The sequence below is a fragment of the Empidonax traillii genome, unplaced genomic scaffold, assembly GCF_003031625.1.
Source record: "Empidonax traillii isolate 1590-97213 ecotype Southwest subspecies unplaced genomic scaffold, ASM303162v1 scaffold872:size346822, whole genome shotgun sequence".
Lineage (NCBI taxonomy): Eukaryota > Metazoa > Chordata > Aves > Passeriformes > Tyrannidae > Empidonax > Empidonax traillii.
Window position 1 is genome coordinate 226,425 of NW_020956065.1, and position 20,314 is coordinate 246,738.

At 39.8% G+C, this 20,314-nt stretch overlaps 1 protein-coding gene across 1 annotated transcript in view; it reads left to right on the forward strand.

The window, feature by feature from the left end:
• Nucleotides 1-18,348, forward strand: part of LOC114067159 (melanopsin-like) — a 40,070-nt gene extending 21,722 nt beyond the window's left edge. The window contains exons 6-10 of the mRNA XM_027902423.1: nucleotides 1,090-1,245; nucleotides 1,879-1,986; nucleotides 6,533-6,707; nucleotides 10,593-10,742; nucleotides 14,936-18,348. Coding sequence (XP_027758224.1) covers nucleotides 1,090-1,245; nucleotides 1,879-1,986; nucleotides 6,533-6,707; nucleotides 10,593-10,742; nucleotides 14,936-15,316 — 970 coding nt within the window. The 3' untranslated portion in view covers nucleotides 15,317-18,348. The remainder of the gene's footprint in view (nucleotides 1-1,089; nucleotides 1,246-1,878; nucleotides 1,987-6,532; nucleotides 6,708-10,592; nucleotides 10,743-14,935) is intronic.
• The last annotated feature ends 1,966 nt before the right edge of the window (nucleotides 18,349-20,314 follow it).

Consider the following 20,314-nt stretch of genomic DNA (forward strand, 5'->3'; position numbering starts at 1 on the left):
GTGTACAGGAAAGATGGAGAGAGAATTTTTACAGGAGTGTTTAGTGACAGGACAAGGGCAAATGGCTTCAAGCTGAGAGAGAGTAGCTTAAGATTAGGTATTAGGAAAAATTCTTGAGTGTGAGGATAGTGAGGCACTGCAATAGGTTGCCCAGGGAAGCTGTGGCTGCCCCATCCCTGGGAGAGTTCAAGTCCAGGCTGGATGGAGCTTTGACGAACCTGGTGTAGCGAAAGGTGTCCCTGCCAATGGCAAGGGGGTTGGAACTAGATAATCTTTAAGGTCCCTTCCAACCCAAACCATTCCATGGTTCTATTCTAAGTTCACAGTGCAACAGAATGAAGTTTGTTAGCCTGCTGGCTGGTAATCAATGTCTTCAGTTGAAATACATTTCCATTTAACAACACTGATATGTAAAAATTGTTATTTCTATGCTAAGCAATATAAAATGCTGAACCACATAAAACATTTTTAAAATAAAAATGGGGTGTTTGGTGTGAGAAGAGAATTTGATTGGATGTTTTTTGACAAAAATGTTAGGACTGTCAGTTTTACTTCCCCCTGAAAATACTCTCCTCCAGTGAATAAATTTTCAAGTAGGTAAAAATGTCCTTTTAAGTGCTTGGGAAGGTTCCTTGGAGTTGTCAGGGTATTCCAGTACGTGTTACTTTGTGGACTTGATTTTCTGCAAGCTGATCTTCCCTTGAAAAGGAAAGATTTAAGACTTGATTTTTCTGTTCAGCTGTGCCTTTGCTTCCTCCATCTCCGAGAACAACAAAGAGCAAGAGGTACTAATTTCTCTGCACCTTTGCAACCCGAACCCTTCCTTGTATTAGGATGAGGACAGTGCAGTCCTGTCCTGTAGTCCCAGGCGTTCTGGCTCAGTCTTACAGGCAAACATAACACTTGCAACCATTTTGCTACATTAATTCCATTCTAGACTTTTTTAAATGTGAGAGGAAAAAAGAAGAATTAGAGTAAGGAAATATGAAATCTACTTCATTTTGCATGTTGCTGAGAACATATTAGAGATGTTGCACCTTGCTTTTTCACTGTCCTGCTGAAATATCTCTATTCCACCCCCTCTCACAGAGATGTTCAAAAGCTGGGGTCCTGCAGCCGGAAATCGCACCTCTCTCAGTCCATGAAGAATGAGTGGAAACTGGCAAAAATTGCTTTTGTGGTCATCATTGTGTTTGTCTTGTCCTGGTCTCCTTATGCTTGTGTCACCTTGATTGCCTGGGCAGGGTAAGTGGAAAAGTAATCCAAACAACACAGGTTATTCTGAAATGCAAATATGTTAGTACTGTCACCTACATGAAGCAGATCTCCTTTTTGAAAGGGTGCTAAATAATTAGGGTCCTAACTGACCGTGGGAGCTTAAAGTCTGGAAATACTGGTTTCAAACGATTTCTGGTCCTCTCTTCCTTCTGCAATGTTTGAAACTGAGTTACTGACACACATTACTGTGCAGCATAGATGTTGCTGCTGAAAGATTTTTAGGTTTGATTCTGTTTTCTTTTTTATCAGCATTCACTTTTCCCAGATGACCACAAGGGGCGTTCTTTGGTAGGGGTTTTGGGCTTTCTTTTGCCTATTTTAGACACAAGGAAAGTGATTCTTTGTATTCCTAGTAATCCTCAAGTAGATAACTAATTACTTGCATGTGTTTGATCTTCTCCAAATGAATGAAACCAAGTACATGCTGTGAAATTTAAACCTCTCATCTGAAAGAAAAAGCATTTGAATGATTCAACATTTCAGGGGTATTTCTTATAGAAAGAAATAACAGCACAAAAACAGCCCAAAGGAGTAATATGTTCTATTAGTATTATAATAATCCATGGCATAGCTGTGTGTAATGTTTTTGCTTTGTTTTAGTCGAGGCTACGCCCTAACACCATATTCCAAATCTGTGCCAGCAATTATTGCCAAAGCTTCTGCAATCTACAACCCCATCATATATGCAATAATTCACCCAAGATACAGGTATAGTAAAAATATAGGTATGTGTCTAATTGTACATTCAAATGTGTTTCTTTACAAGGAACAAATTACTCTCATTCCTTCAGCCTCATCCCATGCAGAGCCTGTTCCTGCACTGACCATCCCAGGATGGCATCTGGGTAGTCAGACCCCACACCACACCTACCAGCTACATGGCAGCTTGGACTATACAGGGAGATCCTGATGTGGCCCCAGGAGTGGCAAACAGAGAACAGTCCCTTTCCTCTCTCTCACAGCCCTGCTCTGTCCTGTGGAGCTGCACAATACCGTGACTGATCGGAGGAGGAGGTGATGATCAGGTCATCTTTCATCATATCAGGGATAGACGCTAAAGAGCACTCTCCAGATAGAAGTTGCAAACCAGAGAGGCTCAAAAATCACATCATCACCAGTTTAAGAAGATATACATGCCTATGTTTGATCTTCTGAAGCATTTAAGTTATTCTCTTTATACCAACTTCAGTATTAATTTAAAGTTGCTGACCTTTGGGAGAAGCCTTGTGAGAAGCAAACAGCATTTTCATAGAAGTTCTGTGAAAAGTGAGAGCTATAGTAAGTCCGTAACGCAGACAAGAGTTCCCTCCAAATTAGGAAGTTTTCCAAATGCACTGAAAAGTCTATTTTTTCATTAGTACTCTCGCTAGTGTTGGTCAACAAGCATTTGCCTTTGAAAAAATATAGCAAACACTTCTGAAATACTCAGTGGAATGAAGTCTCTTCTTAAGGCTGTTTTCATATTTGTTTCATTTAGTTATTTCAGGAAAAGGCTTCCCACTCTTTCCCCTTTTCAAAAATATTAACTATGACTTAAAAAATTAAGATTTCGCACTAATAGTGTTCAATGCGCAAAATGTAATGATCACTTCTCTGAAACACATTAATTTTTTTTAGGTATGAAATATTTCTGAACCTATGCCTGCTTAGAAAAAATATACTACATTACTACTTATTAATACAGATATCAGTTATTGTATATTTTAAAACAGAATGTACCAGCCCAGCACACAAACAAATACACAAACACTATTCAGTCTCAATAAGCTGCATTCTTAGCCAACTTTTCTTGACCTTTTATTTCCTTCTCAAGCCTCTCATAGCCTGTGAATGAGTGTCTAAGCTGAAAGGTATGAATTCTGCTTTTTATTCAGGTCCTCTGAATGCAGCAAGGTGAGGGACAGAGAGTATAAAGATAACTTGTTTCCATGGAGTAAATGATTAGAAAAGTAACAATGCTTTGTTAAAAAGGATTTCCATACTTCTGCTCTGATGGGAAGCCTATAAGACGAGGTGAATAGAATGGGAATATAATACACCATAAAAGACACTTCTCCAAAAAACAGAAACCTTTCTCTTTGGAAAATGGAAGAAGGTCCATTAAAATCTGTTTTGATAACTTCTCTAGACAATCCAAGTCAGTCTCCAGAGATCAACACAGCCTTTTCCAGCATTTAGGGAAAGTGTGATGAAGAACCACCTTGTGTTTCAGAAAGGTCAGTGACTCTTAGAGCTACACCGGACCTGGAGGCATACATAGCATGGACTGAACAAAAATGATGGTGTTTTCAATCATATAGTCCTAAAAGGAGTTACAAAGTACTTCTGGAAGAGAATAAGCGGGCATGGTTGCTGCTGAATTGTTTTTAAAAAGGACAAACTTATTCTGCACCTCCCAGACACTAAGCAAGCTAAAACTTCTTTTTTTGAAGTCAAATATTATCTAGGAATGTCCTCCCAGCTTCAGCTGAGAAATTTATTCCTGTTACTGGCAAAGTAAGTGATTTCTTTTAAAACTACTTACTTACTTGGTTTCGAAAAATTCAGCAAAAACAGGTTTTCTGGGGAGTTATTTTTGCAATTTTTTTTGGTTTAGTTTGTTTGTTTAACACAAGGAAAGGAATACAACCCTGTAGTGTTCTCAGCCTATTTTCAGCATTAAGTGACCTTCTAAGTATTTTTTTTTCAACTTTACAGTTCACAGTAATGTACCCAGAAGAAGCTGTACCTCACACAGGAGATATAACTCAAAGTGTGCAATTTCTTGCTGTAGCTGTATGTAATTTTTTTTTTTTTTTTAAACACTGGCAGTGAAAAATACTTCATTGTGTAATGGGGAAATACTTGTAACAGAACTGCTATTCAGCATATCTCTAGATCTTTTGCAAGTCTTTAAAAGCTTATCTACTGCAAAGTGGTTCTGTGTCAAAAGTTCTGACACGCGGGTATGCCAGGATGGTAAATGTGATAAACGTGTATATATATATGCCACTAGATGGCAGGGTTAGTCATCAGTATGAGGTTTGTTTCACCCAAGAAGTGGAAAAAACTGTTAAATTCCATTGCCTGACGACCAGGATTTGAAACCTTCAAACTGAGTTCTTTGTTTTGAATGTTTGATGCATGACAGTGTGGTTGTAAGAAAAGTGAAGTTTCTCAGAAGGCTAGTAGAAATACACCCAGAAAGGGTGAAAACATAGTATCATATAATTATAGAATGGTTTGCGATGGAAGGGACCTTAAAGATCATCTAGTTCCAAACTCACTGCCATGGGCAGGGACACCTTCTTCTTCTAGACCAGGCTCTCAAAGCCCCATCAAACCTGGCCTTGAACACTTCCAGGGTTGGGGCATCCAGGGCTTCTCTGGGCAACCTGTTCCAGTCCCTCACCTGCCTCACAGTAAAGAATTTCTTCCTAATATCCAGTCTAAAACTATTCTTAGTTTAAAACCATTCCCCCTTGTCCTATCCCTACATGCCCTTGTAAAAAGTCCCTCTTCACCTTTCCTGTAGGCCCCCTTTAGATACTGGAAGGTTGCTGTAAGGTTTCCCTGGAGTCTTCTCTTCTTCAGGCTGAACAACCCCAACTCTTTCAGCCTTTCCTCATATTGTTCATATGTTGTCCTTAAAAATTCATCATCAGACATATGTTTCCTCAGCCTCCACCATTAGGAGGTCTCTGCACGAAATCCCACTTAATGAACGGATCAATGTGTTTTACACTATCTTGAACTCATCAGACAGTTTACAGGCCCAAGTAGGCTATGACACATGAAAAGCTACATCTATGTCAGAGGGAAGAGGTTCAGCTTCTCAGACTTGCAGCTTCTCTGGTGGAAGGAGAAGAAACACATGGGGGGAAAAAAGCTGCAGCTTCTTTACAGCACCAGACTCAGATCTTCAGTATGAAAGGGAACTTGCGGGGGACTTGGCCTTTTCTCGTGTCCTGTAAATACATGCTGCTTCTCAGAACTTTTTGTTTTGTGCACAGTGTTAACTATCTTTATTTATACAGCACCATGTGAGTAGCCTTCTCCCTCAAGCAGCTCAGTGGGGCTCTGCCAGGTCACCAACAGGCATCTTGGCAGAATCAGGAATGACAGTGCAGGCAGCTTTATTCAGTCTTTGTCTCCAGAGTAGACACAGAGCTGCTGTTTACTTACCTTTGAAGGGAGAGAGGGAAGAAATGCAGAAGTCTTGTATACTGAGAGTGGTGATGATGACAAATATTTGGGTTTGGTGGTGGTGGATTTCTTTCTTTGATTACAAACTAGTGATCTCATCATAATCACATTTCAATAGAGAATCATTTTAATGTTTGATCTTTCCTGAGAATAGAAATGATGATTTAAAATGCCCTAGTTATTCAACAAATTTGGTAACTATAAAACAAAGATTTTACAATAAGTGTCTGCTTTACTTGCATCTTAGTGTAAGTCATATACCAACATCCTCCATCCTATCTCTAGTCCCCTGCATCTATTCTTTTCCATACACCTTGTTGCTGCCTCACTTCTTGACTTGCTCATTGATTTTGTGCCAGTATTAGCTTCATCTGTTGAGCTGAAATAATGGACTGGGAGGTGCTGGGGAGGTGTTACACCAAATGAAGCATTCTGGCTAGTACTGCCCTGCTAGCTGGCATTGCACAGAGGAGGCTTTTGGGCTCTTCTGCACCGTACAGGGCCAGGGCTGAGGCCAGAGGAAGTAGACTCACATAGCCATGGCTGAGATTTTTACTTAATGAATAAGAAAAGATTTGGGGTCTAGATCATCCTTCTCATCTGTGCTTGTACAGTGTTAATTTTCAATGGGAGTTTACAGTAGCTGTTGTGATACAAATAAGTAACAATATCTGATTCTTCTGGCCTTCTCCCCCTTTTCCACTCATTCTGTGCCTTTGCACAGTGAATATCTTTGTACTAGCTACCCTGAAAGCTTTCTGTGTTAACCTTTTAAATAAATCAGAAGCAATCATGCTCTTCAAGGTATTTTCAATTCTTACTACTTATCCATGCAGCTCTTCCATATGTGTTTTGACACAAGGACTAGAAGGGCTTGTTATTTTCTTTTCAGCCTTTTGAGTAGTTTCTACTAGATGAACTATGATGTTTATGTGTAACCTGTAAGACCCCTAAAACAGGAGCCATGTATAGGTTGTGGCAAGAGATGGTACTTTTACCACATGAATTTCAAAGCCATGTCATCAATGTGACCGTTGGTTTTTTTTTTTATTCTCACGTTTTCCTTCAGAAAAACCATCCACAATGCTGTTCCCTGCTTGAGGTTCCTAATACGAATATCAAAGAATGACCTCCTGAGAGGCTCCATAAATGAGTCATCATTCAGGACCTCTCTCTCCAGCCACCAGTCTCTTGCTGGGAGGACCAAGAGCACTTGTGTTTCATCTGTTTCTACTGGAGAAGCTGTAAGTCTTTTCTTGTTTCCATGAAGGAAAGTGAGTATAACATTTCTCAGACTCCCAAAATATGTGACTCTATAAATACATATTCAAAATTAGAGAATGGAAAAGGGGGAGGAGGGGAGCGTAACTAAATGTTGGGGGTCATGTGAGTTCATTTCTGCCAAGCCTTTCTGGGAGTTTATGCATGATGATTTACGATGAGAAAAAGCATCTAGGCCAGCGTATCTGCATGGTTCAGATACATAATGGGACCACGGATGTTCAGGTTAAGTCTTTAATGTGAATTAAAAAGAGTGATTGTCAAACACTACCTGTGTCAGCAGCTACTGCTTGTAATTTAATATCTGACTGGGCTGGAGGACAAGGAAACAATCTCCCGTCCAAAGTCTCCCAACCTATTCAAAAGCTGTCGTATTATTTTGAAGGAAACCTATTTTTTGTAGGATGAGAAATTTTTTGTTTCTTTCCCTGTGTTTTAACCATGAGGAGTGAATGACTCCTGTCCCTGGAGCATAGCAGGGTATTTTGTAAGAAGCATACCCCAAGTGTCAGTAAGGCTGGTGACTGAGTGAGACAGAAATAAGAGGGTCCCCTGGGACACTTCACAGCCTCTCTCAGCATGACCTCACTTGCCTCTCTCAGTCACAAGAAGCCAGCCTTGCCTGCAGAGGTGCTGCGAAGGTGGCTCTTGGAGAATGGTGGCAGCTACTGCACGGTCCATGCTGGGGCTGGCCCTCCTGGGGACCTGTACTGCCCCCTGCTCAGCTCGGGCAACAGAAACCTCCCAGAGCGACAGCTGCCTCTGGTAAACTCTCACAAAGGTGTAAATTACCGTGAAAGGCGGAGTGGCAAACTCTTGGCTCTCCCCTGGAGCCAGTAGTCTGGGCGAGGATGGGTCTGGGTTACATATGACAGTGTTTTCAAGGTGAGAGTCAGGCCACTGTTGTGCTTCAGTGAGACTTTGACTCTGTTTGGTATTTTGGGGAAGACTGGGGTCTTTGATTTGGAAATGGATCCAGGACCACCAGGAAAAACAGCCTGAACAGTGCACCTCTCTCAAACAAGGTAATTTTGCACCAAATTTTCTGCTGGAGAATGGAAGTTGTAATTTTGGATAACAGCAACAGGGAGATTTCTGAACTCTCTGATGGCAGGCAAATGGTAAAAAAACACACCTGAGTGAAAAATGCACTGGTCACTGAGTTTAAGTGCCTGAAAGGAAGGCTCAGTACCTGGGCCCTAATGGAACAAAATCTACCCCATTACAAAAGAGAGGTTACTTTGCACTCCTGCAACTGCCTCCCTTGCACATTAACCATACAGCTATGTCAGGTTGTCTTCCAGTTAAAGTAACACATTGCACTTCACTGGTTAGCCTCAGACATCCAGCTTGTGAAGCTGTGAACTTTCTGAGGACAAGGATCCTCTTCCACTTTATGACTGTATCGCACATCACAACAGCATTCCTGACTATCACTAAACAGCCTAGAGGTTATGTCTGTAATACAGGTAGTAATGATTATAATTAAAATAATGACATCTCCTGAATGGTGTGTGCTTTGTCAATCAAAATTAGAAGTTGGTTTAGTACCATGCAGTGGACGAACTACTTCTCAGGAGAGTCTTTGTCTAGAAGTGACAAGCTTTTGCTGTAGTATTTCATGAAATAAATCTACCATAGAATTTCTTTTAAATTAAAACAATAAATAGAAAAATGAAAGGCTTCTCGTAGCGTAGGCAAAGCTTTTTTTTAGCATATTCTTGTTCAGATTTGAGCCTAAGTGATTTGAAGTGTGTGATGAGCCTCTTGTGGAGCATGACACTACTGTATCACAGCGCACAACAGAAGGATCCCCAAATTTGCTTAGCTAGGCTCTCATAATCTTAAGGCCATGGTGAGCACTTTCATGTTTGTCTGGTTGCTGCCATGTTAGGACAAAAGACCTAGGAAAAAAGTGATTCATTTTGTAGGGGCTATGAAATTTAGTGTTTGTCATGGCTCTTGAAGATATAAATAAATGCATAAATATTTCTATTGCAATATAAAGGAGAATGAGATAATCTATCCTGTGAATTTAATTCCATTCACAGACCACTGATTCCTCAATGATGAGCATAAAATGCGATTGTTTCATAAACTGTAAAATATCCAGATTAACCTTGCAAGATGAGGTTAGCTTGCAAGATAAGGTTAGCATATATAACACGCCAATATCCTATCATTAAAATTAAAAAGTGTATATTTTGTTTGGGATTGCTTAGCAGCTTGAGCAAACAGAGCACCCACACATATCTGTATCTCCCTTGAAATCATGGGGGCTACTTGTCTTCTGACACGTCTGCTTCATTCAGTGATTGAGGTAGTACATAAAGCAACATGGAAATGTGTTGACACAGTTTAAAACAGGATTACTCCTCATTTATTTATTTCCAACCTTTTTTGCCCCCTTTACCTTTTGATTTTCCTTGACTCAGTTTACTCCCAATTTATTTTTTTTTACCCCATTGTCCCTTTGTTTGATGTCAAACGAAGTAATTTCAGCTGCATCATCCACCCTCATCCAAGAAGCTTTTTCTTCTTCACAGTTGGTCAGTACCTGGATTTGGTTTGTTTGTTTTAGCAGGTTACTGTGTGTTTTTGGTTGGGGGTTGCTCCTTCAAGACACAGGATAACAAGGATAAGAAACCTCAGCATTTGGCACAGCTTTGGCTTAGGAGTCTCGATTAAAACACCTGCTGTTAGCGATGCGAGGAGCTGCATTGTGCCAAGTTGACGCAGTTAAAGGCAATTGACCTTGGGGCAACTGACATCTCAGTGCAGCTGTACAGATTTTAGCTGAAACAGCAGCTGCTGAAATAAAAGCTAAGCTTGGTGACTGGCTTGATGGTGGGACTGAGAAAAATTTTGGAATGTCCAAATAAAATATTGATGGGCAAAGAATGACACCAGCGACAGCTGTTGGCACCAACACTTTCTTCTATGTGTTATGTACATGTTAGCGTAGGGAACAAACATGTTCGTGAGTCATATCAAGTAGCATTTACAGTTTGATCTGGCAAGTGAGGAGAAATAAACAGGTGGCAACACACAGATGCATGAGCAAGGTGATGCAGAGGAATTATGCACTAGCTTCCCACTTGTGTGAAGCCCTGTCTGTGTGTCTATCTGTCATCTATCTATCCATATCTCAAAGCTGGTGTTGAAAACAGTGGAATGAGCCCATCATTGATACTCAATCAAAAAGTCACCACAAAGTAAGGGATGATGGACGGCCTCTGCCCAAGCCTGTAAATGGAACGGCATGGTTGCAATGTCACGTTTGTGCTTCATTGCTGGTGTGCTCTTAGAAAATTTGTGCAGAGCCCACCCGTTGTCTCCTATGCACTAATGATCGTTTGTAAAATCAACAGAAGGCTTGAGAAGCCCCAGGTGTCCTAGATATTCTGCTGGAATGTATACAAATGTGAGTTTGGATCTGTCCATGTCCGTGGTTTTGTATCAATCATGCAGAATGCCGTAAGACATTAAACAGATTGATTGCACTTTCTCCCATCTTTAGAATTCAGATGCTCTTCAGCTATAAGCATAGGACAAGCAATGAGACAAAAAGGCTTGAAAAAGATCATGGTGAAAAGGGATTGAATAACTTCTCATGATTTAAAAGATTTATTCCTTTTTTTTTTTTTTTTTTGTTCATCAAAATAATCCTGGGTAAGTGACAAGACTAAAAATCAAGCCTCTCCCCAGGGGAGATTTGAGTATGAGACCTATGTTAGAAAAGCTTTAGTTTTCTGTAAGTGAATGCCTGGCTTTTGCTACAGTTTGAGAACTTTCAAGAATTTGAGAAAGGGTGCAACTGTGTGAAATCCTTCATCATTTGTGATTAGACCTGGAGCGATGTAGAGCTTGACTGTGTAGAGCCTTCTCACGAGAAACTGAAGCCTCGCCGAAGTCATTCTTTCTCAACAAGTCTGAGACAAGACAAGAGAGACCTGATCCCGAAGAGCTGCAGCTGCAATGCAGCCACTGCCGAAAAGGTATGGAAAAAAGTCTCAACTGAGGACTCTCCATTTTAGTGTTAACCTTGCTGCAGTACATCATCTCTGGAATGATAATTCAGCCTTTATTTGTTTATATCTTTATCTATTCCATCTGTAGGCTTTATTTATACTGATTCCAACATCCTCTTCATCCTTGCTGTTATTTCTTTTTTTTTCTTTTTTTTCTTGTGTGTGTGTGTGTGTGTGTGTGTGTGTGACAAATGAGAATGCCAATAATGCCTTATTAACTTTTTCCAGTGATATCTTGCCTGTTTTGGGAAAGCCAGCATCAGCTCATAGCTCTGAAGCTGCATTAAAGCATAGTCAATAGCACCAAATGTAAGAAGATGAGTTCTTTGCCCCTTGGCCTGTTTATCTACCCCAGCTTTGGTTCCTCTCATCCTGACCCTTGTGTCTATATAGTGACAGCCTCCTTTCATAATAAAGTTAAGTCTGCAAAAGAGAGTTTGACATAATAGAAGCCGCCCTTTTTCTTCTATTCAGTGTGCATTAAAATGTTTTATTTTTGTTGAGGGGGAAGACAAGAAAGAAACTCTCATTTCTCCCTAAGATTAAGAGAGTCTGGCAGCTGCCACCCTTCCCTCACTGAAAGAGGAGATGGTGAGTACTCAGAGCATCTTTCGTGGATGCATCACACCCATTGTCCAAACCACTGAGGTTTGGCATCATGTTGTTGAGGTGCACCCTGTTCCCCGAGGAAGTGAGATGGGAGCAGTAGGTCACCCATAAGTCAGCTTCTGGCAGATTGTGACGTCAATTTCAAAATGAGTATTTGTATGGGTGGCACAAGGTCAAGCACATATCAGCATGGCATTTTTAGCAGACATAGGCTTACAAACACCCACACCTCTGGCAACTACAACATCTGCTTATGCCCCCTGTGCTGCCTTACAGCTCTGATGGTAATTGTCTAGAGATAGTGCAGTTTAAAGCAGGAGCTGTTTTGGAAATTTCCAGCCATCCAGTGACCTGGTTCCTGCATGCATCCGCCCTATCTTCTTCCATGTGTCTCATTAAGATCAAGTCCTGAGAAAGATTATTCTTTCCCTGAAACTGTTGTGAACAGTATTGATGGAAAAACAATGACTTCAAATGTGGTGGCAAGCAATATGGGCTCAAACCTAATACTCAGTCCTGCTGTTCTGTATCAGTAGTCCAGTGTGTTCAAGGTTGTAGGCAAGTGGCAAAGACAAAATGGCTCTGGAGAACCACTGGCTTTCTCTCTCACAAGGAAGGAGAAGAGCAGTAAATTTGAGGTGAATCTGTTCAGCAATTAAATAAATATTTCTGTGCTCTGGAATTTAGCAATTTTGTAGCCCAAAAGAAGGCTCGTGTGCTATACTTTGCCTTTGAAAGATATCTATTGAATTACTTTGATAAATAACTCTTGAATAGAATAACATCATGCTGAAACTTTCCGTGGCATTACCTGAGATATGAAGATTTCATTTACATTGAATATTCAAAACCTCATTTGCTTTTCTTAATATGTTCAGCAGAGGTTCCTGTGTGGTATGAAGGTCCTTTGTGCGTTAGCTGAATGCGATGGATCAGTATTCATACTATCAGAATAAATGTTTATTTGTCAAGCTCAGTTAGAATGTTTCACTTTGAGACCACACGTTTATCCTTAAAAAAAACCCGCAACAACACTAAAGAAGCCCCACTGTATTTTTAGATATTAAGGTTTTAATAACATTACTGGATTTTCTGTGACTGTATTTAAATTACAGCACTTCCAGAAATATTCAGATATGGTAATAAAAGTGTGAATTTGGTGAAGGATCACCTTTTTGACTTAACAAAATATTTTTTTTAGGAAAATAATCTTATAATTTGTTTCTTTTAAAAAGACTATCTCAAAAACATCTAAAACCCTTATGTACCCCTGAATTCTTTCCACTGACTGAGATCAAGGCTCCTTAATGAACAGTTGCAAATGGGTTATCAAAAATGTAAAAGCATCCTTAAAAGAAGCCAGTCAGTGTCCCAGTCTTGGTGCTTTCCAGAGCATAAAATGCATGGGACAGTTTGCTGCCACAAAGATATCATCCAGCCCCATGACTTATTTCAGTTAGTTGGGAAAACAACAGAGTTGATGTAGACTGATACCTGGAAACTTGACATGGCAGTGAAGAGGCCTTTCTGATGATAATAAAATTAAATATTAAAAAAAAAAAATTTAATAAATAATGAAAACAAAAAAATTCAGGCTTGGATACTTAGTTTCAAAGGAGAGATGTCAAGTACTCTCTCCTCATCCAGGTTTTGTGTCAAGGGAATTACCCATCATGAAAACTATTAAAAAACTTGGAAGTGGTGTTCTGCCTGCTAAGCAAAAGAAACCTATCCTTCTGTTGCAATGAAAACACCACTTGAAACAGGGTGGTGTGGTTTTGGGTTTGGGTGTTCTTCATTCTATTATTCTCTTTGATCTGGAAGAATAGGCTTTTCTTTTCTGTCAGGTTGATTTAAACCTCTTTTTTTAGCACATTGTGCCTCCCTCCACTTGGTAGAGCAGCTGGAGAAATCACTATCGATGGGAATTGGTGAATGATTCCTGCTTATGGAGTAGAATTATACAAAACTTCAGTATATACCAGTATTTAATTTTAAACCCAGAGAGACAGAGGAGGACAGATACAATAGAAATTCTGTTGTTGATGGGTTTTTTGGGTTTTTTGGTTTTTTTAGACAGCAAAATTTCTCTGATGAACAAATGTGTTTGGGTTTCTAAAAAAGTCAGACTACACTACACTATGCAATTACATGTTCTGCCAAACTACCTGCTAAGACTGAGATGATGAACAAAACAAATAAAAAGAAATGCATTCCCTTTTTGCTTTAGGGAACTCTTTAGTTTGTCATTTAGTATAAAAGCATCATCTCAGGCGGTGGACTAGGAGGACATAAAGGGAGATGACAGCCCCTGCTGCATTGTAGTCGTCCTAGAAACTGATCTAACGCTTTAAAAAGATGCTTCAGCACCAAAACCCTATAAATCCCTGGGAATTACCTGTCTGAATCCTCCAAGAATGCTGAAGTGAATGGTATCTGTGACTAGAACACCATAATGGCAATAGCGGAAAAATTTTACAAAACTTATGAGAATTTATATGTGTATATATATTTATATATATAATTTTACAAAAATTATGAGAAGCTCATGGAGAGACTTGGTGTAGCTAACTAATGTGCTTTACAACCGTATTAAAAGAAATAAATACAACTATAACTCTGAAAGAAGCTTTATAGCAATCTGAGGAAAGCTTGTTGTGCTTTGAATTCCATTGGGCTTCATGGGAATTCACATAGTAATGAAGTAAAAACTGCATTTTACTTTTAATGTTGTTTTCCCCCAAAGAAGGAGGGACTTCCAACTTCCCTCTATATCTGACAAAGTGATTTTATAGCCTTAATTCTCAATTTTTAAAGGAAGCCAAAACTGATCACTTATGCCTTCTGTTGCCAGGGTATTTAAATATTAACTAACACCTTACTTAGTTTATTCTGAATTTGCATACTGTGCACAAAGAACTATGGAAAGGAATCAGGAGAGTTGCCATCAGCGCCAAGTTAGAAATCAGAATTCTCTCAAAATAGACAGGTAAGAAATTGTTAACAAGTGGATGTTTATTGTTTCTTTGTTGAAGGAAGTACTGTCCAATGTGTGAACAAAAAACCACTGACTTCCTTGAGACAGTACTAGGAGGCTTTTGTGGACACCATGATAGACATTGTCACAAGGATTATGAAAACAAAGAATACAGCGTATTTAAGTCTTATCTGAGATCTCTTCCATGAGAAGAGAGAAAAGTGCAATTGTCTGGTACCCTGAGATGTGTTAAAAATGGAGGAATTCCTTTTTTAAATAATAAAATAGATCAGATATAGAAATGTACTTTTCTCCTTTTGTTTGTTTTGTGGTGTTTTTTTTTCTTTTTAGTCTCTGCTGAAATTTGAGCATGTCTTCTTTTGCTTCATTTAACACTCTGCTTTCCAAACAGTATATGTCAGCGTATCATGATCTTCCTTCTAGTTAATGATTCAAGTGTTTAGAAAATAGGCCTGGTGACTCAAATAGTGACTGCTGGTAATGACTATTTCTAATACTGGTTTTCATAGTCATATGGTGTATGACAACACTAAAGCTTGTGTCTCTGCTCCAGGTTTTGCTCTCCTCTAGCTGTTTGGAGAAGGTGCTTGGGCAGCCAGGTCTACACAGCCCTCCTGCAGCACTTGTGACCAGCTCCCTACGAGCAGCTTCTCTGCCTGTTGGTTTGAATAGCAGCAGTGTCAGTAGAGGAGACTCAAGTACTTCACAGATGGCAACTCAAGAAAGTCAAGCTAATGGAGTCCTGGACTCTGTCATCAGCAATGCAGTCCCTCGCATCGTCATCATTCCTACCTCAGAGAGCAATCTATTTCGGGAAGACGAGGAAGAGACTGAATTATTCCACTTTAATGACAAAAAGGGCAATCTTCTGGACTTGGAAGGGCTTAGTTCATCCATGGAGTTCCTTGAAGCTGTTGAGAAATTTCTATCATAAGTTTGTCAAAAGAAAACTTTCCGGCAATTATTTTCTTGGCTTCTTCTCCACTTAATTATACCAAATAACTGAAGTCTTGTAGGTTAGATCATCAGATTTTTTTGTATGCTTATATGGTAGTTACTAGGCAGCCTTCAGATTTATCTTTGTCCGAACCAGCTCAGGCATGGAAACAGGCTTTCTTTCAGATTGTGCAACAGGAAATGAGCAGTGGAAGATCTGGCAGCATGATCGAGTGGCATCAGTCGGATAGGCTGCCTGCTTCGTGAGGCCCTGATTTGTTGCCACTGATAGAGGCACTAGCAGAAGGGAAAATGACCAAGAGCAGAGTCAGCTGGTGAATGTTTCTGCTATCTTCTTCACATGAAACAGCATTCCTATTTTGGCAGCTGTCTTCTGGACAGTGATGGGAAGCACCACAAGACCAGAGCTTTCACTAGCCCCAGCAGTAAGGCAGGTGGCTAGGTGACTTGAACTATATTTTAATCTAATAATTTTCAGCATTTTTTTGGCCATGTTTCTTTTTTTAAATAGGCGGTTTGCTAAACATAAAGAAAGAAACTGATGGTGTAACTGGGAAGTGACTGCTTCCCAACATATAAACTTCTGAAGTATAGTGCTAGAAGTCTGGATTTTACCTCAACATTAGCATGGTCACCTATATGTCAAAATGCAAGGTGCTATGTGTTAAAATGCACACTACTGTCGAGGCATTTAGAGCACTTTTAGAGCTACAGTCTTAACTAAATACATATGGATTCTAATGAGTCTGTGATTGAAAGGGTGAATGTTCACAGCTGGCTTGACACATCACTGACAGGAATAAAGTCCTGGCTGCTGTATATCACTTTTCTGTTCAGAGGACATTCTTCTCATCTCCTCCAAAATAATCCAGTAGATGTCTTCTACAGGTCACTTACCAGAGGCCTTCAGAGTGGGTAAAACCTCATCTTGGAGAGAAAACTCCACAGTTGCTGTGGTGTTTCCTACAGGGTCTGCACTCATTAATTGTGCTCATTTTATCTGTGCCCCACATTATGGCTCAGGCTCACAAGACCCTCCAGGCATTTTATTCCTAACTGCATTCTTCCTTTTGTTACTAATTTTCCCCTGTTCTCCACATCTTCCCTTTCAGTCTCTGATTTTCAAATGTAGACAAGTTAAACTCCATATAATATCAGTATGTACTAGTAGACAGCAGGTGTTCCTCTGGACATAATAGTGCAAATATTTGGTCCAGTGAGTCTAATAGCACTCAGACATTCAACAAGAGAGTGAGAGTTTATGTTCATAGTCTCAGTTTATTCCCTTGACTGTATCCTAGATTGTGCAGAGATCACTGAGAGCATTTCCAGGTTTGTTGTATGCACTGGCTGGTCTCAAGAAGTAATTTCTCTTAGCCTGTTTTTCTAATGCAAAAAACAGATGGAAAGCATAGTCGTTTGGGGGTTTTTTAATTACTTTTTCATTACAAAAGAAAATAACACAAATCTTGTTTGCAACAAGCTAGACAGGAACGCCACTAAAGAAAACATAAAACCCAAAGCAGCGTAGGAGAGAGAAGAATGCCTCCAAACTTGCAGACCTGGGGCTTTGCAGGATGACAGCCAGCAGACTTTTGAGAGGGTTGAAACACTTGCTGAGACACCCTGCCTAGTGCAATGCTAGGACAATTAATGCTGCTATTATTTGAGGTACTCCGCTGTCTAGAGACTCTCATAAGAAATGAGGCCAACATGCTTCCTTACCATTGAGAGAAGAGGAGAAAAGTGTGGTAGAGCTACATTATGTGTGTGGCTGCTGTGTGCAGCCCTGGTGTGTGGGGCCAGAGGGCCAGGGCTCAGCTGGGGCAGCATCAGCCTGTGGTACCCACAGCCAGGCTGCCAAAGCCTGTGCCCACTGGGTGCAGAGTTTTCTGCTGGGGCCAGGAATCATGCCAAGGTCATCTGCAAGCAGGTCAGCATTTCCAAAAGCAATTCCTCCATCTGAGGACTAGAGCAGCCAGCAGGCAGTGCAGGACAGCTTCCAGGGGCTGGAACAGGGACGTGCTTACTTGCAGCTCCTCGGTGCCAGGCTTTCATTTGCTGCATAGTTTTGGCCACAATGAGTAATCAAATATTAATTAAATGTGATTTTCATGCAAAACAGAGCAGGTTCAGTCCTAGGGTAAACATACCGTCCACCGTCTTGGATTCTTTTGTTTTGTTTTGTTTTGTTTTTTCCTGAACCTGCCCTCTCTGATTTGGATGTTTTTCCTATGTCAACTGAGCAGTCAGTAACGTTACTTCTACTTGCATTTAATATCCACAGCTGGAGTATCCCCTTTCTTCTTGAGCCAGATGTTAGGAAGCAAGTGGTTTTATAAAGCTTCCAAATCTTGGACCTGACTTTAACTGTTGTAAAATTACTCTAAATAACAATAGAAAATGTATTTGATGTTTCATGATGTAAAAGCATGTCCTGGAGTAGAGTTTGCACTCCGATTATGACAGACTTGTACTGGTAAAACTGCAGGCTGGGTATTGCCATAGTTTTTGACAGGATGAGAGAGGAAGACCTAAAGTAATAGTCAACAAACTCCTCAGTATCCAAAATTTTTGCATTCTACTTGTTAGCCTACAAGACAGCTTTCCAGTGATCTCTTGTATGTGTGTTGGTACTATTAGTGTGTCTCAGAAAATTAGCAGGCTTGAGGTATGTGCAAAGAAGTGTTTCACTTTTATACTGTTAATGTCATACACTATTAGTACCATTGCTTCTGAAGATAATGGCAGGATTACTGCTTATTTAAACTGATGTAGGCTAAAATACCAAATGAGATAGCAGTAGAGAGATAGAACATAAACTATGAAACATCAGATAGACTTACTACAGTCACTGTGAGACTTTTGCAGAAACATCAGTCACAGAGTAAATGAGTCTTAAATTGACTACCACAATGCAGAAAATTTTTGGAAACTTCTCTGTTGCTGCATTAGCATAGATTGAACACAAAAATGTACAATAATAACTGTTGCTTCCCATTTCACAGAAGAATGTATTGGTTCACTCAAATGAAATAAAATATTCTTAGGAGTTAAACCAAACTATCCATTGTTTGTTTTTCTTATTTAATCATTATTTTTGGAGCCAGAAGGCGGAATGAAAAAGTTGAGTCAAGGCTTTTGAAACCTATGCTCTGATCTAGTTAATAATAAGGTGCATATATAACTTTATTTTCAAATTCTTTAGACTGCACGGGTGCAACCAAGGACTCACCTACTGGAGTGCTGAACATCCAAAATTAGAGTTCACTGACTCGGTAAAATCTGAAGTTGTTCAGAAACTTTTGAAATACAATGACTTTAACTGGGATGTCAGGAATGAGATGAACAAAACTGAAAAAAATTAACCAAAGTCAATACATTAGAACTGTGATGGCAGACTTTGATCTTTGTCCTAAGGCCGAATGAAAGTTAATGAGCAATTGTTTGTTTCTGTAAATCTTTGTATAGCACAGTTATAAGATATTTTCCAGTTTCCATAAGTAATAGAAAATCCAGACCACAAGTGTAAATATTTTCTCTTACCACAGACAATGATATTTTTTTATGGTTAAATCAATGGTTAGATAAAGTTTTCAAATAAGAAAATATACTTACTTGAATCTTAATGAATCTTCCTGCCTTGGATTGGTATGAAGCAAGATCTAATACCACATTCTTCTAGAAAGCACATTCAGTTCCCATTCACTTCCTTCCTTTCAGGAGAACACTTGAATCAGAAAACCCTTCCACCCTGATGTCAAAAAAAAAGGTTATGTTGTAATGTGCAAACCTGGAAAATACTGGAAGGAAAATCACTTAGGTGTGTATTATGCAGTGCACTCCTTTCTCTGGTAAGAGTAAACAAAACTGCCCATAGTGCTTTGGTTCAGCATGTGCATGGACCAGGTAACTGCAGGATGAAGTCAGACAAGGTGGAAACAGCTGAGATGCAGCTGTCCCTCACAGATCATCTCAACACAAGCTGATGATTATTTCTTGCTTTGCATCTCATCCATAGCCTCAGTCAGTGTTTTGTCTGCACCTTAAATGGACAAGTATTTAAGTGAAAAGTTTAATGCTGGGTTGCATTTATTGTACCTTTCACATTTACCCTTCACATACACTATGGCTTATTAAGAATTGAGATGTCTGTCCATGTATTTTACTTGTTTTACGATGTGTCTGGGTTGCACTTAGGTTGCACTTGTTAGTGCTGCGGGTTGTAGCAGGACATGAAAAGCTGTTACTAATTCTGCCATGTACCAGCCTGAGGATACAACTGCATGCCAGCAATCCTGGTGCCAATATTCCATGGTAAAAGTTCCTGAGATGAAATTTCTATAGAGGATAGTGTATTATACAATATATTGACATTTTTTATTCTGAAACATTTTTCCTCTTTATTTTTAGTTACGTATCATGTAGGTGTTTTTATTTAAAAGGTCGGATGCATTCTTCGCCCTAAAGCAAAACTGCAGAAGACCCATGTCACCTTCAGGACCTTGTTCTGGACTGAGTGAGCCGAAGACATAGGCAATAACAGGTGAGGAGATGGGCTGCTGCCATCACCAGTGGTGCACAGTCCTTAGGGTGATGCACCTCAAACCTTTCCCTCCATGCCAAGGAGCAGGTCTGTTCCCCATTACACAGTCAGGCATGTGTGCTAGTGTGTGCCTATGAAAATGGTATTTTCCAAACATTTATAGGGAACTAAGTGTGGGTAGATTTTCATGGGGACAGCAGAAGGTGTCCCCCTAGAGTTTCTCCTTGCCAAATTTCAGGTTCCTTTCCACTGGAAGCAGGTGGCAAATCTCTTCAAAGGAACAGATGGATGTATTTAACGTTAACAACTAATTTTCCACAGGCATATTCTTGGAAACAAATGACCTTTATTTCCTGAGACAGAGAAAAAAAAAATCCAGCCCAGAGCAGACTACAAGTGTGGAAAATGTGAAACTGAACATATTTAAGT